Here is a 25,415-nt window from a genome sequence, read left to right on the forward strand (position 1 = left end):
TCCCCCTGGTATAGACTTACTGCACATGAGCATATCAAAAAGCTGAGACCTCCTGGTTGAACTTGCCTAAGCCCAAGGGTTTTCAAATTTATTTAAACAAAGAACCTATCCTCCACACCCTTTTTAGCATAATGTCTATCATTATCTGGTTTGCTATTAATGCCATAAAAGATTAACCTTCTTCCAAATCCAAATATTGATTCTTTGTGGACTGTGAAATTTATAAAGTATAATTTGATAGTCAGTGATCACTGAATACATATTTTCTGTTCCAATTTGTCCATTTTCTTTTTATAAACATTTCTACAGTATTCTACCACTTAGATGTATTTAGTTTACTGAGCCATTTGATTATTAGGCATTTGGAGTATCTCTAATTTTTAAATATAATTAATACTGCTGTGAACATTTTAACACAAATCACTTTTCCTCTGTTGAGCTGTATTCCACTATGAAAAGAAATACCCAGTCAACGTATATTTAGGTCTTGTTGATTTTTATTTCTAGTGGTCCTGACCATTTAGACACAGGGGCGCATTTTTGCTTGTTTCTTTGGTATAACATTAAATGTATTACATGTGTTTACATGAATTACTGCAAAGCTATTCACTTTGTTTTTTGACAACTTATTACAAAATCATTTTCTTCTCTGTAGGGTTCTGGATGAATAACAGCTTCTGCCCTCTTTTTTTTTAAAATTTATTTTAATAAACATATAATGTATTTTTATCCCCGGGGTACAGGTCTGTGAATCGCCAGGTTTACACATTTCACAGCACTCATCATAGCACATACCCTCCCCAATGTCCATATCCCCACCACCCTCTCCCATCCTCCCTCCCCGCTGGCAACCCTCAGTCTGTTCTTTGAGATTGAGTCTTCTTTGGTTTGTCTCCCTCCCAATCCCATCTTTTCATTTTTTCTTTTCCTACCTCCCCCTAACCCCCCCCATTGCATCTCCACTTTCTCATATCAAAGAGATCATACGATAGTTGTCTTTCTCCGAATGACTTATTTCGCTAAGCATAATACCCTCTAGTTCCATCCATGTCATCGCAAATGGCAAGATTTCATTTATTTTGATGGCTGCATAGTATTCCATTGTGTATACATACCACATCTTCTTTATCCATTCATCTGTTGATGGACATCTGGGTTCTTTCCACAGTTTGGCTATTGTGGACATTGCTGCTATAAACATTCGGGTGCACGTGCCCCTTCGGAGCACCACGTTTGTATCTTTAGGATATATACCCAGTAGTGCAATGGCTGGGTCATAGGGTAGTTCTATTTTCAACTTTTTGAGGAACCTCCACACTGTTTTCCAGAGTGGTTGCACCAGCTTGCATTCCCACCAACAGTGTAGGAGGGTTCCCCTCTCTCCGCATCCTCGCCAGCATCTGTCATTTCTTGACTTGTTAATTTTAGCCATTCTGACTGGTGTGAGGTGGTATCTCATTGTGGTTTTGATTTGTATTTCCCTGATGCCGAGTGATGTGGAGCATTTTTTCATGTGTCTGTTGGCCATCTGGTTGTCTTCTTTGCAGAAACGTCTGTTCATGTCCTCTGCCCATTTCTTGATTGGATTATTTGTTCTTTGGGTGTTGAGTTTGATAAGCTCTTTATAGATTTTGGATACTAGCCCTTTATCTGATGTGTCGTTTGCAAATATCTTCTCCCATTCTGTCAGTTGTCTTTTGGTTTTGTTAACTGTTTCCTTTGCTGTGCAAAAGCTTTTGATCTTGATGAAATCCCAATAGTTCATTTTTGCCCTTGCTTCTGTTGCCTTTGGCGATGTTCCTAGGAAGAAGTTGCTGCAGTTGAGGTCAAAGAGGTTGCTGCCTGCATTCTCCTCAAGGATTTTGATAGATTCCTTTCTCACATTGAGGTCCTTCATCCATTTTGAGTCTATTTTTGTGTGTGGTGTAAGGAAATAGTCCAATTTCATTTTTCTGCATGTGGCTGTCCAATTTTCCCAGCACCATTTGTTGAAGAGGCTGTCTTTTTTCCATTGGACATTCCTTCCTGCTTTGTCGAAGATTAGTTGACCATAGAGTTGAGGGTCTATTTCTGGGCTCTCTATTCTGTTCCATTGATCTATATGTCTGTTTTTGTGCCAGTACCATACTGTCTTGATGATGACAGCTCTGTAATAGAGTTTGAAGTCTGGAATTGTGATGCCACCGACTTTGGCTTTCTTTTTCAATATTCCTTTGGCTTTTCGAGGTCTTTTCTGGTTCCATATAAATTTTAGGATTATTTGTTCTATTTCTTAAAAAAAAAAGTGGATGGGATTTTGATAGGGATTGCATTAAATGTGTAGATTGCTTTAGGTAGAATAGACATTTTCACAATATTTGTTCTTCCAATCCATGAGCATGGAATATTTTTCCATTTCTTTGTGTCTTCCTCAATTTCTTTCATGAGTACTTTATAGTTTTTTGAGTATAGATTCTTTGCCTCTTTGGTTAGATTCATTCCTAGGTATCTTATGGTTTTGGGTACGATTGTAAATGGGACTGACTCCTCAATTTCTCTTTCTTCTGTCTTGTTGTTAGTGTAAAGAAATGCAACTGATTTCTGTGCATTGACTTTATATCCTGACACTTTACTGAATTCCTGTACAAGTTCTAGCAGTTTTGGAGTGGAGCCTTTTGGGTTTTCCACATATAGTATCATATCATCTGCAAAGAGTGATAGTTTGACTTCTTCTTTGCTGATTTGGGTGCCTTTAATTTCTTTTTGTTGTCTGATTGCTGAGGCTAGGACTTCTAGTACTATGTTGAACAGCAGTGGTGATAACAGACATCCCTGCCGTGTTCCTGACCTTAGCGTAAAAGCTTTGTTTTTCTCCATTGAGAATGATATTTGCGGTGGGTTTTCCATAGATGGCTTTGATAATATTGAGGTATGTGCCTTCTATCCCTACACTTTGAAGAGTTTTAATCAGGAAGGGATGCTGCACTTTGTCAAATGCTTTTTCAGCATCTATTGAGAGTATCATACGATTCTTATTCTTTCTTTTATTAATGTATTGTATCACATTGATGAATTTGCGGATGTTGAACCAACCTTGCAGCCCTGGAATAAATCCCACTTGGTCGTGGTGAATAATCCTTTTAATGTACTGTTGGATCCTACTGGCTAGTATTTTGGTGAGAATTTTCGCATCTGTGTTCATCAAGGATATTGGTCTGTAATTCTCTTTTTTGGTGGGATCCTTGTCTGGTTTTGGGATCAAGGTGATGCTGGCCTCATAAAATGAGTTTGGAAGTTTTCCTTCCATTTCTATTTTTTGGAACAGTTTCAGGAGAATAGGAAATAATTCTTCTTTAAATGTTTGGTAGAATTCCCCTGGGAAGCCGTCTGGTCCTGGACATTTGTTTCTTTGGAGATCATTGATGACTGTTTCAATCTCCTTACTGGTTTATGGGTCTGTTCAGGTTTTCTATTTCTTCCTGGTTCAGTTGTGGTAGTTTATATGTCTCTAGAAATGTATCCATTTCTTCCAGGTTGTCAAATTTGTTGGCGTAGAGTTGCTCGTATTATCTTCTTATAATTGTTTGTATTTCTTTGGTGTTGGTTGTGATCTCTCCTCTTTCATTCATGATTTTATTTATTTGCGTCCTTTCTCTTTTCTTTTTGATAAGTCTGCCCAGGGGTTTGTCAATCTTATTAATTCTTTCAAAGAACCAGCTCCTAGTTTCGTTGATTTGTTCTATTGTTTTTTTAGTTTCTATTTCACTGATTTCTACTCTGATCTTTATGATTTCTCTTCTCCTGCTGGGTTTAGGCTTTCTTTGTTGTTCTCTCTCCAGCTCCTTTAGGTGTAGGGTTAGGTTGTGTATTTGAGACCTTTCTTGTTTCTTGAGAAAGGCTTGCACCGCTATATATTTTCCTCTCAGGACTGCCTTTGTTGTGTCCCACAGATTTTGAACCGTTGTGTTTTCATTATCATTTGTTTCCATGAATTTTTTCAATTCTTCTTTAATTTCCTGGTTGACCCATTCATTTTTTAGAAGGATGCTGTTTAGTCTCCATGTATTTGCGTTCTTTCCAAATTTCCTCTTGTGACTGAGTTCTAGCTTCAGAGCATTGTGGTCTGTAAATATGCAGGGAATGATCCCAATCTTTTGATACCAGTTGAGACCTGATTTATGACCCAGGATGTGGTCTATTCTGGAGAATGTTCCATGTGCACTAGGGAAGAATGTATATTCTGTTGCTTTGGGATGGAATGTTCTGAATATATCTGTGATGTCCATCTGGTCCAGTGTGTCATTTAAGGCCTTTATTTCCTTGTTGATCTTTTGCTTGGATGATCTGTCCATTTCAGTGAGGGGAGTGTTAAAGTCCCCTGCTATTATTGTATTACTGTCGATGTATTTCTTTGATTTTGTTATTAATTGGTTTGTATAGTTGGCTGCTCCCACGTTAGGGGCATAGATATTTAAGATTGTTAGGTCTTCTTGTTGGACAGATCCTTTGAGTATGATATAGTGTCCTTCCTCCTCTCTTATTATAGTCTTTGGCTTAAAATCTAATGGATCTGATATAAGGATTGCCACCCCAGCTTTCTTCTGATGTCCATTAGTATGGTACATTGTTTTCCACCCCCTCACTTTAAATCTGGAGGTGTCTTCGGGTCTAAAATGAGTTTCTTGTAGGCAGCATATGGATGGGTTTTGTTTTTTTATCCATTCTGATACCCTGTGTCTTTTGATTGGGGCATTTAGCCCATTAACATTCAGGGTAAGTATTGAGAGATATGAATTTATTGCCATTGTATTGCCTATAAGGTGACTGTTACTGTATATTGTCTCTGTTTCTTTCTGATCTACTACTTTGAGGGTCTCTCTTTGCTTAGAGGACCCCTTTCAATATTTCCTGTAGAGCTGGTTTGGTGTTTGCAAATTCTTTCAGTTTTTGTTTGTCCTGGAAGCTCTTTATCTCTCCTTCTATTTTCAATGATAGCCTAGCCGGATATAGTATTCTTGGCTGCATGTTTTTCTCATTTAGTGCTCTGAATATATCATGCTAGTTCTTTCTGGCCTGCCAGGTCTCTGTGGATAGGTCTGCTGCCAATCTAACGTTTTTACCCTTGTATGTTACAGACTTCTTTTCCCGGGCTGCTTTCAGGATTTTCTCTTTGTCGCTAAGACTTGTAAATTTTACTATCAGGTGACGAGGTGTGGACCTATTTTTATTGATTTTGAGGGGCGTTCTTAGCATCTCCTGGATTTTGATGTTTGTTCCCTTTGCCATATTAGGGAAATTCTCTCCAATAATTATCTCCAATATACTTTCTGCTCCCCTCTCTCTTTCTTCTTCTTCTGGAATCCCAATTATTCTAATGTTGTGTAGTCTTATGGTGTCGCTTATCTCTCGAATTCTCTCCTCGTGGTCCAGTATTTGTTTGTCTCTCTTTTGCTCAGCTTCTTTATTCTCTGTCATTTGGTCTTCTATGTCACTAATTCTTTCTTCTGCCTCATTTATCCTAGCAGTAAGAGCTTCCATTTTTGATTGCACCTCATGAATAGCTTTTTTGATTTCAACTTGGTTAGATTTTAGTTCTTTTATTTCTCCAGAAAGGGCTTTTATCTCTCCGGAGAGGGTTTCTCTAATATCTTCTATGCCTTTTTCGAGCCCGGCTAGAACCTTGAGAATTGTCATTCTGAACTCTAGATCTGTCATGTTACCAATGTCCGTATTGATTAGGTCCCCAGCCTTCAGTACTGCCTCTTGTTCTTTTTTTTGTGGTGAGTTTTTTCCGCCTTGTCATTTTGTCCAGATAAGATCTGCTTTCTCCTCCTCTAGAATTCCGCTGTTCTTGGTGAGTGAAGTTGGTCTTGGCTGGGTTTCTTGTTGATTTTCTGGGGAAGGGGCCTGTTGTAGTGATTCTCAAGTGTCTTTGCCGCAGGCGGAATTGCACCGCCCTTGCCAGGGGCCGGGCTAAGTAATCCGCTCGGGTTTGCTTTCGGGAGCTTTTGTTCCCTGAGCGCTTTCTGTAGAGTTCTGGAGGATGGGAATGAAGATGGCGGCCTCCCAATCTCTGGCCCAGAGGAGCCAAGAGCTCGGGGTTCCGCTCCTCAGTGCACCCTCAAAGAAAAGTGCCCAACCGCCCCGCCTCCCTGGCCTGTGGTCGAGCCTTGAGGAAAGCAGTCAATTGCTGGAGCTGGAGAAAAGCGCCGGGTCGCTTTCGTCTCCGTGGCCTCCGGCTGCGCTCCGAGCCCACCCAGCCTGTGACTGGCACAAGGTAACCCCGGGCTGAGAGCTCACTCCTCGGCTTTGTTGAGGTAGCCGGCTTCCCCGCTCTAATACCTGTGAGTTCTGTGGCACTCAAGACACCCCCGGTCCTTCTGTGACCCCGCGGGACCTGGAGTTACGCTGACCCCACCTGAGTTTCCCCCCGGTTTAGCCTCTGGAGCGATGTCCCTCCATGGAGCAGACTTTTAAAATTCCCGATTTTGTGTTCCATTGCTCCGCCGCTTGCTGGGAGCCGGCTCCTCCCACCACGGTCTGTCTTCCCGTCGCTTTGGATTCACTTCTCCGCAGGTCCTACCTTTCAGAAAGTGATCGATTTTCTGTTTCTAGAATTGTTGCTCTTCTTCTCTTTGATTTGTAGGTGTTTACAATGGTTAGATAAGCTATCTAGCTGATCTCCTGCTACCCGATGTCATCTCAGCCTGCTACTTCTCCTCCATCTTGACTCCTCCAGAGATGTAACTTTTGATGAGATTTTCAACTTCTGTGAAAATTCTCACACTCTTCCTAAAGACTGAATAGGAGGAAAAGCTTCCAAACTCCTTTTACAAGGCCAGCAATGTCCAAGCCTTTTCTAGGTACTGGGAATATAGCAGCATGCATAACACAACCAGGCCTGCCCTCATAGAACTTCCATTCTCATTCTTGCAGTATTCCGGATGGGAAAAAAGTAGAAATTAGTTCTAAGCATGCAGTACTAAGGTTCGCCTTCTGCCCTCTTTTTGAAATCAGCCACTAGAGTGCTGAGACAAGGACTCAACGGAAAACGACTAGAGAGAATACAGTCTTTATGATTGTATGATCCTTGTGAGAGTTATCTTAAGCTGCCCTTGCACTTAACATGCTTGTTTTAATTGTGTGATGTATGCTGGATGCAAAGAAAATATTCCAGCCAGGTGTCATTAGTACTCAAAGACCATGGAAGGCCACAGCAATGCTAAAAAATGAGCTAGGTACTAGGGCCATAAAAACTGTTTCATATAATAGCCATATATTATAAATAGCCATAGTTCTCCAAAGAGCATGTAAAAAATTTTCAGCATCATGAACAATGAATGAGGACAAATACCTCTCTGTTTCTAAAACTGTCAACATATTTTATCATTTCCATTTTTGCTACTTTTAATAGCATTAAAGATTTTAAATGTATTTGTTAATTTGTTAACAAAACTTTGACTTTTTCTTATGTGATGACTATTATCTGTATTTCCACAGTTTAAAGTATCTGTTCCCAAGGTGCCTGGGTGGCTCAGTTGGTTAAACATCTGCCTTCAGCTCAGGTCATGGTCCTGGAATGGAGCCCCACCTCAGGGAGCCTGCTTCTCCCTCTGCCTGCCACTCCCCCTGCTCGTGCTCTCTCTGTCAAATGAATAAATAAAATATTTTTTTAAAATAAAGTATTTGTTCTCCTTTATTGAGAACAGCTTTATTGAGGTATAATTTACATAGGATAAAATCCACCCATTATAAATGTACAACATGATGATTTTTAGCAATATACAGTTTTGCAAATGTCACCACCATCCAGGTTTAGAACATGTTCATCACCTCCAAGAAATTCCTTTTTGCCTGTCTGTAGTCAGTCATCACTCACAGCCCCAGCCCTGAGCAACTAGTGTTTATATCCACTGTTTTGCTTTTCTAGAAATTTCACACAGAAAAAATCATACAATGTGTAGTATTTTGTGTCTGGCTTCTTCTACAAAGCATGGTTTTGAGATTCATCTATGTAGTAGCAAGTATGAGGACTCCATTCCCTTTCATTAATCAAGAATATTCCACTATGCGGATATACTGCATTTTATCTGTTCATCAGCTGAAGGGCATTTTATTGTTACCAGTTTTTGACTATTATGAATAAAAGCTGCTTGTAAGTTGCATAGAAGTTTTTGTATAGATATACTTCTTTCTGGACATGCAAATGTTTTATTAGTCTTAAGTGTACAATGTAGGGATTTGACAATTCTACACACTATGCAATGTTCACCTTGATAAGTGGTTACTACTGACATCGTACAAGTTATTACAATATATGTTTTTATTTTTCGTGGGTGGATACCTAGGACTAAATCTTTGGGTCACCAACTCCTTGGTGTTTAACATTTGAAAAAAACTGTCAAACTAGCTGTATCACTTTACGTTTTCACCAGCAAGAGATAGGAGTTCCAGTTTCTATATAATGTTGCCGATGCCTGGTGTTGTCAGTCTTTTTGATTATAGCCACTCAAGTAGAGGCATTGTGCTATCTCTTGTAGCTTTAATTTACATCTGCCCTAATGACTAATGATATTGAGTATCCTTTATTTGCATATTTGCTAACTATATATCTTCTTTGTCTAACTTCCTTTGAATGGAATCTGATTATTGCTCTTAAAATTTGGAAGCAATTCTTCATATAATTGAGACAGAAAATTTATAATTTTCTCAGTCTGCTGTGGTCACTTTAATACTAATTGTACTATTTTTTGCTATGCCCCCTTTGGCATAGCATCCCTTTTTGTGTTACCATGGTAGAGTGAGAGTACTTCTAGAACTTCTATCATTCATCACTGACTTTCTCCTTATGTGTTATTGGCTTTTTGTCTTAGGCATCTAGCAAGGTTATACTCACATTCTATGACTAAGAGGATTACTTACTTCTTTGTAAGTAGGCAAATCTATTTGAATGGCATCAATCTGATGCTATTATCCACTTCTTACGTAATCATAAAATGTGTCTTCCCTTTAAACATGAGGTAATCTTATTCTATTTTCCTTTGCTTTACAAAGTGGTAGTCTAAGTAAGTGCATATAATAGCTTATTAATAAATGGTACACATAATTATTACCATGAAAATTCAAGTGAATATTTCTCTATTCTGTTATATATTTATATTACCATTATTCCTCTTCCTATGGTTAGACTTTACCTACTCTTTCATAGATTAAGTTTTTGTAAAAGTTTAGAAACTTTGGGAATCAACTTTTGTCTGTGTGTGATTAATGGAATAGTATTTTAGAAGCTATAGCTTTGCATTTTTTTTTTTTAATTTTTTTATTTTAATAAACATATAATGTATTTTTATCCCCAGGGGTACAGGTCTGTGAATCGTCTGGTTTACACATTTCACAGCACTCATCATAGCACATACCCTCCCCAATGTCCATTTCCCCACCACCCTCTCCCATCCCCCTTCCCCCCCGCAACCCTCAGTCTGTTTCTTGAGATTGAGTCTTTTATGGTTTGTCTCCCTCCCAATCCCATCTTTTCATTTTTTCTTTTCCTACCTCCCCCCAAACCCCCCCACCTTGCATCTCCACTTCCTCATATCAAAGAGATCATATGATAGTTATATTTCTCCGATTGACTTATTTCGCTAAGCATGATACCCTCTAGTTCCATCCACATCGTCGCAAATGGCAAGATTTCATGTCTTTTGATGGCTGCATAGTATTCCATTGTGTATATATACCACATCTTCTTTATCCATTCATCTGTTGATGGACATCTAGGCGCTTTCCACAGTTTGGCTATTGTGGACATTGCTGCTATAAACATTCGGGTGCACGTGCCCCTTCGGAGCACCACGTTTGTATCTTTAGGATATATACCCAGGAGTGCAATTGCTGGGTCGTAGGGTAGCTCTATTTTCAGTTTTTTGAGGAACCTCCACACTGTTTTCCAGAGTGGTTGCACCAGCTTGCATTCCCACCAACAGTGTAGGAGGGTTCCCCTCTCTCCGCATCCTCGCCAGCATCTGTCATTTCTTGACTTGTTAATTTTAGCCATTCTGACTGGTGTGAGGTGGTATCTCATTGTGGTTTTGATTTGTATTTCCCTGATGCCGAGTGATGTGGAGCATTTTTTCATGTGTCTGTTGGCCATCTGGATGTCTTCCTTGCAGAAATGTCTGTTCATGTCCTCTGCCCATTTCTTGACTGGATTATTTGTTCTTTGGGTATTGAGTTTGATAAGCTCTTTATAGATTTTGGATACGAGCCCTTTATCTGATATGTCGTTTGCAAATATCTTCTCCCATTCTGTCAGTTGTCTTTTGGTTTTGTTAACTGTTTCCTTTGCTGTGCAAAAGCTTTTGATCTTGATGAAATCCCAATAGTTCATTTTTGCCCTTGCTTCTGTTGCCTTTGGCGATGTTCCTAGGAAGAAGTTGCTGCGGTGGAGGTCAAAGAGGTTGCTGCCTGCATTCTCCTCAAGGATTTTGATAGATTCCTTTCGCACATTGAGGTCCTTCATCCACTTTGAGTCTATTTTCGTGTGTGGTGTAAGGAAATAGTCCAATTTCTTTTTTCTGCATGTGGCTGTCCAATTTTCCCAGCACCATTTGTTGAAGAGGCTGTCTTTTTTCCATTGGATATTCTTTCCTGCTTTGTCGAAGATTAGTTGACCATAGAGTTGAGGGTCTATTTCTGGGCTCTCTATTCTGTTCCATTGGTCTATATGTCTGTTTTTGTGCCAGTACCATACTGTCTTGATGATGACAGCTTTGTAATAGAGCTTGAAGTCTGGAATTGTGATACCATCGACTTTGGCTTTCTTTTTCAATATTCCTTTGGCTATTCGAGGTCTTTTCTGGTTCCATATAAATTTTAGGATTATTTGTTCTATTTCTTTAAAAAAAATGGATGGGATTTTGATAGGGATTGCATTAAATGTGTAGATTGCTTTAGGTAAAATAGACATTTTCACAATATTTGTTCTTCCAATCCATGAGCATGGAATATTTTTCCATTTCTTTGTGTCTTCCTCAATTTCTTTCATGAGTACTTTATAGTTTTCTGAGTATAGATTCTTTGCCTCTTTGGTTAGATTTATTCCTAGGTATCTTATGGTTTTGGGTACGATTGTAAATGGGACTGACTCCTCAATTTCTCTTTCTTCTGTCTTGTTGTTAGTGTAAAGAAATGCGACTGATTTCTGTGCATTGACTTTATATCCTGACACTTTACTGAATTCCTGTATAAGTTCTAGCAGTTTTGGAGTGGAGCCTTTTGGGTTTTCCACATATAGTATCATATCATCTGCAAAGAGTGATAGTTTGACTTCTTCTTTGCTGATTTGGATGCCTTTAATTTCTTTTTGTTGTCTGATTGCTGAGGCTAGGACTTCTAGTACTATGTTGAACAGCAGTGGTGATAACGGACATCCCTGCCGTGTTCCTGACCTTAGCGGAAAAGCTTTCAGTTTTTCTCCATTGAGAATGATATTTGCGGTGGGTTTTTCATAGATGGCTTTGATAATACTGAGGTATGTGCCTTCTATCCCTACACTTTGAAGAGTTTTAATCAGGAAGGGATGCTGCACTTTGTCAAATGCTTTTTCAGCATCTATTGAGAGTATCATATGGTTCTTACTCTTTCTTTTATTAATGTATTGTATCACATTGATGGATTTGCGGATGTTGAACCAACCTTGCAGCCCTGGAATAAATCCCACTTGGTCGTGGTGAATAATCCTTTTAATGTACTGTTGGATCCTATTGGCCAGTATTTTGGTGAGAATTTTCGCATCTGTGTTCATCAAGGATATTGGTCTGTAATTCTCTTTTTTGGTGGGATCCTTGTCTGGTTTTGGGATCAAGGTGATGCTGGCCTCATAGAATGAGTTTGGAAGTTTTCCTTCCATTTCTATTTTTTGGAACAGTTTCAGGAGAATAGGAATTAATTCTTCTTTAAATGTTTGGTAGAATTCCCCTGGGAAGCCGTCTGGTCCTGGACTTTTGTTTGTTTGGAGATTTTTGATGACTGTTTCAATCTCCTTACTGGTTATGGGTCTGTTCAGGTTATCTATTTCTTCCTGGTTCAGTTGTGGTAGTTTATACATCTCTAGAAATGTATCCATTTCTTCCAGGTTGTCAAATTTGTTGCCATAGAGTTGCTCGTAGTATGTTCTTATAATTGTTTGTATTTCTTTGGTGTTGGTTGTGATCTCTCCTCTTTCATTCATGATTTTATTTATTTGCGTCCTTTCTCTTTTCTTTTTGATAAGTCTGGCCAGGGGCTTATCAATCTTATTAATTCTTTCAAAGAACCAGCTCCTAGTTTTGTTGATTTGTTCTATTGTTTTTTTAGTTTCTATTTCATTGATTTCTGCTCTGATCTTTATGATTTCTCTTCTCCTGCTGGGTTTCGGCTTTCTTTGTTGTTCTCTCTCCAGCTCCTTTAGGTGTAGGGTTAGGTTGTGTATTTGAGACCTTTCTTGTTTCTTGAGAAAGGCTTGCACTGCTATATATTTTCCTCTCAGGACTGCCTTTGTTGTGTCCCACAGATTTTGAACTGTTGTGTTTTCATTATCATTTGTTTCTATGAATTTTTTCAATTCTTCTTTAATTTCCTGGTTGACCCATTCATTTTTTAGAAGGATGCTGTTTAGTCTCCATGTATTTGCGTTCTTTCCAAATTTCCTCTTGTGATTGAGTTCGAGCTTCAGAGCATTGTGGTCTGTAAATATGCAGGGAATGATCTCGATCTTTTGGTACCGATTGAGACCTGATTTATGACCCAGGATGTGGTCTATTCTGGAGAATGTTCCATGTGCACTAGAGAAGAATGTATATTCTGTTGCTTTGGGATGGAATGTTCTGAATATATCTGTGATGTCCATCTGGTCCAGTGTGTCATTTAAGGCCTTTATTTCCTTGTTGATCTTTTGCTTAGATGATCTGTCCATTTCAGTGAGGGGAGTGTTAAAGTCCCCTGCTATTATTGTATTACTGTTGATGTATTTCTTTGATTTTGTTATTAATTGGTTTATATAGTTGGCTGCTCCCATGTTAGGGGCATAGATATTTATGATTGTTAGATCTTCTTGTTGGACAGACCCTTTGAGTATGATATAGTGTCCTTCCTCATCTCTTATTATAGTCTTTGGCTTAAAATCTAATTGATCTGATATAAGGATTGCCACCCCAGCTTTCTTCTGATGTCCATTAGCATGGTACGTTGTTTTCCACCCCCTCACTTTAAATCTGGAGGTGTCTTCAGGTCTAAAATGAGTTTCTTGTAGGCAGCATATGGATGGGTTTTGTTTTTTTATCCATTCTGATACCCTGTGTCTTTTGATTGGGGCATTTAGCCCATTAACATTCAGGATAACTATTGAGAGATATGAATTTAGTGCCATTGTATTGCCTGTAAGATGATTGTTACTGTATATTGTTTCTGTTTCTTTCTGATCTACTACTTTTAGGGTCTCTCTTTGCTTAGAGGACCCCTTTCAATATTTCCTGTAGAGCTGGTTTGGTGTTTGCAAATTCTTTCAGCTTTTGTTTGTCCTGGAAGCTCTTTATCTCTCCTTCTATTTTCAATGATAGCCTAGCCGGATATAGTATTCTTGGCTGCATGTTTTTCTCGTTTAGTGCTCTGAATATATCATGCCAGTTCTTTCTGGCCTGCCAGGTCTCTGTGGATAGGTCCGCTGCCAATCTAATGTTTTTACCCTTGTATGTTACAGACTTCTTTTCCCGGGCTGCTTTCAGGATTTTCTCTTTGTCGCTAAGACTTGTAAATTTTACTATCAGGTGACGAGGTGTGGACCTATTTTTATTGATTTTGAGGGGCGTTCTTAGCATCTCCTGGATTTTGATGTTTGTTCCCTTTGCCATATTAGGGAAATTCTCTCCAATAATTGTCTCCAATATACCTTCTGCTCCCCTCTCTCTTTCTTCTTCTTCTGGAATCCCAATTATTCTAATGTTGTGTCGTCTTATGGTGTCACTTATCTCTCGAATCCTCTCCTCGTGTTCCAATAGTTGTTTGTCTCTCTTTTGCTCAGCTTCTTTATTCTCTGTCATTTGGTCTTCTATGTCACTAATTCTTTCTTCTGCCCCATTTATCCTGGCAGTGAGAGCTTCCATTTTTGATTGCACCTCATGAATAGCTTTTTTGATTTCAACTTGGTTAGATTTTAGTTCTTTTATTTCTCCAGAAAGGGCTTTTATCTCTCCGGAGAGGGTTTCTCTAATATCTTCTATGCCTTTTTCGAGCCCGGCTAGAACCTTGAGAATTGTCATTCTGAACTCTAGATCTGTCATGCTACCTATGTCTGTATTGATTAGGTCTCCAGCCTTCGGTACGGCCTCTTGTTCTTTTTTTTGAGGTGAGTTTTTCCGCCTTGTCATTTTGTCCAGGTAGGATTTGCTTTCTCCTGCTGTGGAATTCCGCTGTTCTTGGTGACTGAAGTTGGTTTTGGATGGTTTCTTGTTGATCTTCTGGGGGAGGGGCCTGTTGTAGTGATTCTCAAGTGTCTTTGCCGCAGGCGGAATTGCACCGCCCTTGCCAGGGGCCAGGCTAAGTAATACGCTCGGGTTCGCTTTCGGGAGCTTTTGTTCCCTGAGCGCTTTCCGTAGAGTTCCGGAGGACGGGAATGAAGATGGCGGCCTCCCAATCTCTCGGCCCGGAGGAGCCGAGAGCTTGGGGTTCCGCTCCTCAGTGCACTCTCAGAGCAAAGCGCCCAATAGCCCCGCCTCCCTGGCTTGCGGTCGCGCCTCGAGGAAAGCAGTCAATTGTTGGAGCTGGAGAAAAGCGCCGGGTCGCTTTTGTCTCCGTGGCCTCCGGCCGCGCTCCGAGCCCACCCAGCCTGCGACCGGCACAAGGTAACCCCGGGCTTAGAGCTCACTCCTCGGCTTTGTCGCTATAGCCGGCTTCCCCGCTCTAATACCTGCGAGCTCTGCGGCACTCAGACATCCCCAGTCCTTCTGTGACCCCGCGAGTCCTGGGGTTATGCTGACCCCGCCTGGGTTTCCCCCCAGTTTAGCCTCTGGAGCGATGTCTCCCAGTGGAGCCGACTTTTAAAAGTCCCGATTTTGTGCTCCGTCGCTCTGCCGCTTGCCGGGTGCCGGCCCCTCCCCCCGGGGTCTATCTTCCCGTCGCTTTGGATTCACTTCTCCGCAGGTCCTACCTTTCAGAAAGTGATCGATTTTCTGTTTCTGGGATTGTTGCTCTTCTTCTCTTCGATTTCCCGTTGGATTTATAGGTGTTCACAATGGTTAGATAAGCTATCTAGCTGATCTCCTGCTACCCGATGTCGTCTCAGCCTGCTACTTCTCCGCCATCTTGACTCCTCCCCGTCTATAGCTTTGCATTTTATTTCAAAATCTGATAAGGCGATTCTATCATAAGCCATTTAAAAATACACTGATATTCTTTCGTACTTATAATGTTAGATAAAAATCTATCCTATAATTATAATTTTTGCTTAAAAAAATTCTGTGGGGGTAATAAATTTCAAATGTATAAGACCCATATGCTTAATAGGACTATTTTTCTTTCACTGATTCAATTAAGCACAAGAAGTTAGAATACCGGGTTTCAAAATGTGACCCTCATACTAACATTGGAATCACAAGTGGATTTCTGTTATAAAGGCAAGTTCTTGAGTGCCATCCTATCAGACTTGATTACAGCCCAGGAATCTGCATTTGGGGCATGTAAATTTACAAGGTGACTCTTAGGCATATTTAAGCATAAGGACAACTGGATTCGAGCTTTGTCAAGTTATTATAGTTTTTGTTTTTACACTCTATTGGTGAGGTCTGGCTTTACAGTAAGTTGATCAATAAAGACATAGTAAATTGGGGATACTTAGTAGAGGCAAGAGGTCATGAGATAAGGATGCTCTAGTCAGACATGGGCTGCAAGCAAGACGGGAAGTGTGTTGAGCAATAATGATTCTGTAACATGTTGTCAGATTAGGGTTCGAGTCCCCTGATCTGAATTTGGACTGTAATGGGACCATTTACTAACTATAGAACTTTGGCAAATAGGGGGGTCTCCAATCTCAAACAACTGTGGTGTCGGTTGAGTATTTAAAGCACTCTTAAGTGTTTGAGGCTCAAAATACAATCATTTCTTCCTCTGCACCAACTTTTCCCATTCCAATTTTGAACACGAAATACTTACCTTAATAAGAGTCACAATTCCTTCATTAGTTTGAGTGTCAGTTTCTATGTGGAAATAACCCATTTCATTTCCTGATACGAATGTAAAATTTGCTAACCAATTATCAGAGCCTATTTCATCTGCATCAAACACTTTTATGCGCATCACTTCTACATTGGCTTGATTTTCTTCAACTACCCATTCAGTCTGCAAAACACGAACATAGGGTTTTTATTTTAGTGTAACATAAATGTAATGATATATTTTTAGGTAGGACTAAAATATGAGTAAGTGAATACATCTGTTATAAAAATAATGGTTACCATTTCATTTTTGACTATAGGTATGTTGTCATTGACATCCAAAATACGAATCTGAACTTGAGCTTGTTTTACTGGTTTATCTGTTATTTGTCCATTGCCGTCTCTTGCTTCTACCGTCAAAGTATAGCTGCTGTGTTCCTGCAAGGCAATGAAAAATATCCATCTGGGGTGAAAATGAGTCACTCCCAAATCTGTCTTTCTAGTTCATTTCATCATCAAGAGAATGAACCACAGCATATTTTATTCATAAATATGTTTTATGATCTGTTATTCATGTGAAGATGCTGTTTATTTGCCGTCAGAGCATTTCTAGAGGCCAGAAAAAGCCTAGAGAAGTTGCTGGTAGTCAAATTCTTAAATGTGTCATTGGCGACATTATCAGGAAATGAGTCTCTCCTTAAAATAGTCTGTGTGCAAGGAAGTGCCATTCAAAATGCAGTTTGCTCTACAAGAAAGTGATTGGGGCAGGGATGACTACAGGAATTGGTTCTTCATTTTTAGCTAAGATTTAAGCAAGGAAAATCTAGTCCCCAAGAAAACTTGGCCGGCGAGGAAAAAATGTGGTTGACTTTGTCCAGAATTTCTGAGAGCTATGATTCTTAGAGAACCTGTCTTGGAGAACGGTATCTCACATGCCACTCCAAAGTGAGCCCTTCTCTTCCCCATGGTCCCCTCATGATGACTCCATTCAGTGTAGCTGGAGTGTAAGAAAAAGCGGGGGCTGCCAGAGCCAGTGCATGGGGGGGTCCTGTGTGGGACAGAACCGCCCAGTGCGAGTCAGGATAACTGAGGCCCCGGAGCCAGTTGCTTGGATTCTAATTCTGACTTTGTCACTTACTAGCTGTGTTGTAAATACACTTAATCCTTTTGACCCTTGGTTTCCTTCTGTGTAAAATGCAGATAATAGGGAGGATCTGCCTCCCAGAGTTTTTAGTTGGATTAAATGGATTAATCTATGTAAAAGGCTTCGAATAGCACTTGGCACACAGTAGGTGCCAGTAAGTGACAGGCATCATTGTTGACTAAACTTGCCCTATTTCACAGACAGCAGCTTATCACAAATCAGGATAGTTAAAAATAATACTTTTCCATGTTAATTTTATGTGAAAAGGTACAGAGTAGTCTTTTAGGAATAATAATATTAATTTTATAGAGATCCAGTCAGCGATGTTGGGCACAATCTTCTCCTTCCCTGGGCAAAATGAAATCATTTTCCCAAGTAATACAAAATACAGTGACTGCACCCAGACAATGATTTATGCCTGATGACAATACAGTGTTCTTAGTATTGTCCACATTCTCCTCGTGCACACTGTTAAAACCTTTATGTATGTAGCATTTAAAAAAATCTCCCATTTCCTGTTTTCATCCAAAATTTTCCCTTTCAGTTAGAAATAAAAAACTGAAATGTTTGAGAATAGCCTGTCCAGGAATCCTATTGAAAATTCCCTCCAGGGGTGCCTGGGTGGCTCAGTGGGTTAAAGCCGCTGCCTTCGGCTCAGGTCGTGATCCCGGCATCTTGGGATCGAGCCCCGCATCGGGCTCTCTGCTCAGCAGGGAGCCTGCTTCCTCCCTTCTCTCTCTGCCTGCCTCTATGCCTACTTGTGATCTGTCTGTCAAATAAATAAATAAAATCTTTAAAAAAAAAAAAAAGAAAATTCCCTCCAATTTGGGATTTACAACAATTCTTTCCTTTACAACTATTTCTATTATCCTGAGTAGAACTCCTGTTTCAGTCTCTGTATTTGCAATAAAGGAGACTCCTGATGCTTCATTACAGAAACACAAATTACAGAACATTGCTTTACGATGCTATAGCAAACAGAATCCTGCCTGGAGAGGCCCTAGAACAGAGCTGTCCTTATGTAATTTTAAGTTTCCTAATAGCCAAATTTTAAAAAGTTTTCTAAAACGGTGATACTACTAATTTTAAATAAATGCATTTTATTTACCCATGGGATCTAAAATATTATTGTGTCAACATGTAACCAACAGAATATTACTAAGGTAATGTGTTACATTTTTTATTCAGGCTAAGTCTTTCCAAGTTGGTGACTTTTTTATAGCATATCTCAATTCGGATGAATCACACCTTAAGTGATCAATGGCCACATATGGCTCATATGATATTGGGTTGCACCTCGCTAGAAGAGGGTATTTGTAGGAGTTATCCTACAAATGAAGAATATACAAGATAGTAAGCAAATTAGAAAATAAATTAACAGAAAGGAAAACCTAGAAAGATAAAGAAGGGTTTAAAAGATGAGCAACATAAAATACTAACTTAGGTTTAAAAGATGAACAACATAAAATACTAACTTACCTCTCTGTCCAAGGTGAAACTGGTTGTATAAATCTCCCCTGTGTCTTTATTTAAGTAGAACACTGGAGGATAAGCAGGCTCCTGAGATACAATTCTGTAGGAAATTTTAGAATTCAGAGTATTGGGCTCATCTGCATCTGTTGCACTGATTTTCATCACAAGGGTATCTGGCATTAGAAACAAAGGCGTCCAAGGTGAAACTCAACTTTAAGCACAAGTCATGTACGTTATTATTCTCTTTATAATTTCAGCCTGTTCACAAAAGGATTTCAAGTGGTTATCAAAATCCCAGTTTACCAAGATGAAAAACTTTAATTGGATGAGAAAGTTAACTGTGAATGGTGCAGAAATAAGAAAGATAAGAAGTGGGCAAGGCTGCAAATTTATTTCTAATGGCTCTAGTAATCAATACAAAGAAATAAGGATGAACAGGTACAAATACATGCTTAGTAAAATACAAACAATTCAGAAGAACAGCTGTTCTCTAGATTATGATCAAAGAGAAATCTCTCCTGCAAGTCTTCACGTGGACTACTGCATTGGACCATGTTATCAATAAACCTGACAACAGACATAACATAAGCCAAAGGTCAGTGAACTACTGCTAGCCAGCACAGCCACCTGTTTCTGTATATCATATCTTAAGGGAACATAGCTACACCCATTTGTTTACATGTTGTGTACGGATGCTTTCTAGCTACAAGGCAGTATAGTGGCTATAGAAACCTAACCTGTTCCATCCATCTGCCCTATCTGTTTTGAGGGTAAAAAAAAAAAAAAAAGATGCCATGTAAAGCCTTTAGAACTTATCACAGAAAAAGCGCTTGCAAACCTAGAGTGACAGGTTTATTACCATTTGTCCTGTGGGTCTCCATCAAGATATAGGATTTAGTGTTCAGTTACATAATGGGGTTAAAATGACGGGGGTGTTGGGGGGATATTCATTCATAAAATTAACAAACTGACCTGCGGCACTCAACTCTTCAATAGACCCAGCAAAGACGTCCTGTGTGAACACTGGGTCATTGTCATTGATATCAAGAACTTTAATGCGGAGCTCTATTGGTTTCTCAAGGCTGTTTCCTCTTTCATCCAAAGCATAACCAACTAGCTGAAATCATGACATAAATAATAGAAGAGATTAAATGTAAGCTAAGGTAATTAAATTACCATAATATAAAAACAAATCGTAACTACTACAGAAGAAAAACTACAAACTAATTAATGTAAAATTATTCTTCTTACCAGAAAACTTGGCGTTTCTTCGCGATCAAGAATCCTGGTGATGTTCAATTCTCCTGTGTTTTCATTAAAGACAAACACGCCAAACGGTGACTCTGTGATCCCTTTTCCAGTGTATCTGTATGTAACTTTCAGTCCTTTTTCTTCTGCAAGATCAGAATGTATCTAACACAAAAATAACAGAAGAATGCCCCAAGTTAAACTCTCTGTAACTTACATGCACATATTTTTAATGGAAAATTTCCCTCCGAAGTTGTCATAATGTTGATAGGAAGAAGCACAAGCACTCAAGAGAAGATGTGCTGATGTCAGAGAACCTGGTTCAAATCCCGTCTCAGCCACTTACTAGTTATGTGATGCTAAGAGTTACTTAACCTCTCTGTGCCTCAGTGCTCCTCTCACTAAAGTGGAGAGATACTACTGCCTACCTCTTACAGTTGCTATGAAACTAAGATATCGTTAGGGGTATATCTTGGGAGGTCAGATTTTTAAATTTAGCACATGAGGGGGGCACCTGGGTGACTCAGTGGGTTAAAGCCTCTGCCTTCAGCTCAGGTCATGATCCCAGGGTCCTGGGATCAAGCCCCGCATCGGGTTCTCTGCTCAGCAGTCAGTTAAGCTCTTGATTCTGGCTCAGGACGTGATCTCAGGGTCATGAGATTGAGCCCGGTGTTGGGCTTCACGTTGGGCTTCATCCATGTAACACATCTGCTTGAGATTCTCTCTCCCTCTCTCTCTGACCCTCCCCGCCTCTTGCAGTGTCAAAATTACCTCTATAAATCCATTCGATCACCTGGAAAGTATGAATAAGGCACCCTTCTATAGAAGGATTAAAAAAGTCAAGTGTCTTTCCTGCTTAAAATGTCTCAGGAAATTCATGCATCTAACCCATTTCAAATGTCTTCTGTAGTCATCTTCTTTTTCTATAAAAACTTCATTCCTGTCTGTAATTCTTCCTTAGTAAATGTGTCTCTGTGGCCCCCTACTGGTTCTTTATTTTTTTCTTCAGACATCAGACATTCAGAAGCCATGGCCATTCACCTACCTGGTCACTTCTTTGTCCTAAAATCTCGGGATAGTTACACTTCCTTCCTATAGATTTCCCAACATGCACTAGGGCTGGGAACGGCTGCTGAGAATGACCATGGAAACAGCAGACAGGGGCTTCCAACCTCCTGCTATACCAGCTCTGCTCCTGGAGTGGAATGGTGAACGCGGGGCAGTCCATGATTACCTTTCACTGAGCTTCTGTCTCTGTTTGTCTTTCTCTTTTTCTTGTGCTTCTGTCTGTCTCTGCTTTTTGCCAAGTATATGCATATGTATATAAACATATATATATATGTGTGTTGTGTATATATATAGTATTTCTAAAGAATTCTAGATCTTCATGTACTAATTATATATTACATCATGCTATTTAGGTTAAAAATAAAGCAAAACTGTGTGTGGACATAAATGTTGGTTTCTTTATATATATGTATATATATAAGAGTATGGAGGTATACACATATTTATGAATTTTTTAAGATTTAGAGAATATTACACTGTTGACAGTATTACCTCTACATACAGAATTTGGAAAGTTGAGGAAATTCAACAAGATCTTTTACTTTTTATGTAATTTCTACATATGTAACAACTTTTTATGTAAATTTTACATATATAACAATTCATGCAATTAAAATTACTAAGAACAACTAATGCTTATTGAATCCCAAAGAGTCAATGCAGTTTAGAAAAACTTCTTGAGAAAATGTACGAATGACTCAAACACCTCAGAAAACCAAACCCAACCAGCAAATTTAGTTGCTTATATACATACTATTATGTAAAGCCACAATTAAAAATTTGGATTTTAGAAGGCTTTTATGAAAAGAACATGTTGCTAGAGAGAGGAAATCATCTTCTGTAGCTGCCTTTCCTTTGAAGGAGCTCTTCATGCATGATATTTATAATGTTGGAAAGATAAAGATAACACTTGGATATGAACATGTATTCATTCACACAAATGTTTGCTGAGCCCCCAATGGATGTTGGTACTGCTTGGGGTACAGGGCATGAGCTGTGAGCCTAAGAACTAAGCCCTTGCCCCCGGGGAGCTTACACTCTACCAAAGGAGCCAGACAGCAAGTAAGCAATGTATGGCCCGGCATAGAGTGGAATGTACTATAACCAGGCTGAAATGGGAGTCAAGGGATAAAAAGGGAGTCAAGGGGTGAGGCAGAAAAAGGAACTCTTTTAGGGAATGACACTTGGGCAGAGGCTTGATGCTATGAAATACTGCAAGTATCTGTGGGGAGGGGATTCCAGGCGCAGGAAACAGCAAGGGCAAAGGGTGAGAAGCTGGGAAGAATTTGTGTTGGTTTAGGGATGTAGGAGAGTGGGAGATGGGGGGTGATAGGAGCCAAGGTTGGAGAGGAGGTCTTGTATTAGCGCTCTTACAGTCAGAATAAAGAACATTCCTTCTACTGCAGCATGAAGCCATTGAAACGCCTTCACTAAGGGGGTGAACATGCTTTGATTTGTCTTTTGTTTAAAAGATCACTCTGGCTGCTTTCTGGAGAATGGGCTGTGGCAGGGTGGGGGATGGCAAAAGCGAAGCAGGCAGACAAGGTCAGGGGCTCTTTTGCTAACGCAGGGCAGAGATGACACTGACTTGGACGATGGGGGTGGCCGTGGAGAGAAGCGAGCAGATCTGGAATATATTGTGGAGGTAGAACTGATAGTACCTGCTACATATTTGAAAAACTGGATAGAATTATGTGCCATTGACTGAAATGGGTAGAACTGACAGCTTGAGGGGAAAAATCAAGGGTTCAGGTGTGCACATGCTAAGTCTGAGATACATACTAGCTGGATTACCATCTAATTTATCAAAAAATGGGCCACTCTGATGGTGAAAGGGGGTTATTCATTATTAGGCCAGGACAATGGGTACCCTCCAAGGATGTATGGTCACCCTCCCTATTAGATACCAGTTCTTTTCATTTTGAAAATTACTTTTTGTATGTAGGGTGGCAGAATATGCCATCCCCAAATGTGTCACTTTGGTGTAGGATTATTTTGAGCAACTGAAAAGCAGATTCAAGAAAAATTCTCTGTCTTTCCCCTACGTGCCTCAAAGCAGGCCATAAATTTGTAAAGGTGTCCTTCCTCCCTTCACTACCAGGAAGGACAAAATTTAATTATCAGAGACAACTTTAGACCCTTATCAGCTTAGAGATGGCACCGGGGCATCCACATAAGTAACTGTATTAACTAGCCTTTCCTATCACTTGTTCCCCATAATTTTCCACAATTTTCCATCCGTAGAGATTCAAGGACCTTTTCCTTTGTCTTGTCACTTCTCTAAAAGTTTACTGTTGCTTTGCTAAGATGTTTTATAGGCCCCAATTCTAACCAGACCTTTGAATTATTCATCCCTGGGTACTCCCATGTGTTATAGGAAGAGTACACACATTAATAAACTTCTTTGTTATTCTCCTGTTAATCTGTCTTCTGTCACTCCAAATTATAGGGCACCAGTCAGAGAACCTAGTGAAAGAATCTTTCCTCCTCTACATATAACACCCTCTTTTGAGTACTGTAGCCCTCTCAATTAAAGAAAGATTCAACGAGTGTCAGATCTCTGACTCTTAGGTGAACTGAAGCCCCAAATTGTATAATCCAATAGCATATTAAAAGACTCAGTAGGTACACTGTATCATTTTCCTTAAATTTTTTTTTTTTAAGATTTTATTTATTTACTTGAAAGAGAGCATGAGAGAGGAGAGGGTCAGAGGGAGAAACAGACTCCCTGCTGAGCAGGGAGCCCGATGCGGAACTTGATCCTGGGACTCCAGGATCATGACCTGAGCCGAAGGCAATTGCTTAACCAACTGAGCCACCCAGGCGCCCCTTCCTTAAATTTAAAAATGAACTTAAAAGTCTTCTCCCACTATATTTCAGTAATATACATATACTTCCTATTTTTCTGTAGAAGGTACCTTGGCGATCGGATTCCTTTTAGACAGATCCTCTCCCTCCCGAAGAGCCACAGGGGCAGTGATCCAGGACCGCTTTTGCCGCACTAAGTGAGTGTGTTTAGGAAGCAGAGTATTTTCATTTCCTGGGTTTAAGACCTACAACAATAAAATATTGTCAAAAAAATTATTAAGTACCCTAAAACAGTATGGTATTCTGTAATTTATTAAGGCTTTAAAAATAGTTATGCAAATCTTAAGGTATACATTTCCTATTTCTTAACAGTTTTCATTTTCAAAGAGGAAGTATGTACATTCTAACAAACTCCATGGGCATTCAGGAAATCGTCTCTAAACCAGTAGAACCGTACGGTTTTGCTTTTATCAGTTAGAACAGATTTCCCAGACTGAAGAGTAAAAAAGGCTTATTAAAGTGTCCAGACTAAGGCTCAAGATGGAGTCGCTCATGCCAAGTCCTGCATTAATACATTGGAACCTAACTAAATTTCTGTGCTTGGCCCTCCCAGAAAAGGAAGGCCTAGGCCAAGCAGTCAGCACTGACCTGCTCAGGACCTTATCTCATCTGCCCCAGCTCCAAAGTGACCCTGCTCTACCCAATCAACAAATACCCAGTGTAACTTCCTATTCTTGCTGGCTTTGGTCTATAAAACCCTCCTGCTTTGTACAACTGTTTCCTAGACTGGATGCTTCCCTTTTCATCAATCAATAAAGCCAACCAGATCTTTTCAAGATTTATGATCATTGGATTGTTCTTTTAACAGCCTAGAGTAATTGTGTGACCATACAAATTGGCAAATTAAAAAATAATATAGTGTGTCAAAAATTATTTCCTTACTGAAAATGAAGCTTCATTTTTCTGTGGTGGTTTATAGTTTAAAAATGAATTATCCAATGTTTTAAAATGAAATCTTAGTAACTAACCTGTGGTATCAATTTAACTAAAACCTAGTGAAATTGTCAGTTAATGAATTTATTGTTTGAAGGATGACGTAAAGGATTAAATTATCCATCTTTTGTTTTCAAGAAGTTTGAGTAGAAGAGACTTATTCTATATATTTTCAGTTGGGCTTTATAGAAAAACATTTATGCAAGGAAAATTTTGATATAACTGACCTAGTATATTAAGATCAGAAATCATTTTTATACTAGATTTATCATCTTATTTTGTTGCTCTACAATAACATGTTTTTTTTTTTCCAGAAATAATGGTTATCACTAGGTCATTATTTTTTGTCTTGTTTTTAGTTGAAAAATTTTTTCTAGAACTCAAAAAATTAAATTATGTAACAAAACAGCAAAATAACATTATAGTTTACAGTGTAAAAATAAAACTTTATTCTACTTTTTCTCTCACACTTCAGCATATTCACTGGTAACTGCTTGATGATGTTATGACCATACAGT

General features: G+C 39.4%; 1 protein-coding gene across 1 annotated transcript in view; it reads right to left on the bottom strand.

Moving 5' to 3' along the window:
* DSG2 (desmoglein 2) overlaps positions 1–25,415 on the bottom strand; it is a 60,877-nt gene that overhangs the window by 14,667 nt on the left and 20,795 nt on the right. Inside the window, exons 3-8 of the mRNA XM_080820926.1 lie at positions 24,015–24,149; positions 20,032–20,193; positions 19,753–19,897; positions 18,787–18,953; positions 16,464–16,601; positions 16,162–16,347 (exon numbers count right to left, since the gene is read on the bottom strand). Coding sequence (XP_080677052.1) covers positions 16,162–16,347; positions 16,464–16,601; positions 18,787–18,953; positions 19,753–19,897; positions 20,032–20,193; positions 24,015–24,149 — 933 coding nt within the window. The remainder of the gene's footprint in view (positions 1–16,161; positions 16,348–16,463; positions 16,602–18,786; positions 18,954–19,752; positions 19,898–20,031; positions 20,194–24,014; positions 24,150–25,415) is intronic.

The sequence above is a fragment of the Martes martes genome, assembly GCF_963455335.1.
Source record: "Martes martes genome assembly, chromosome: 13".
NCBI lineage: Eukaryota > Metazoa > Chordata > Mammalia > Carnivora > Mustelidae > Martes > Martes martes.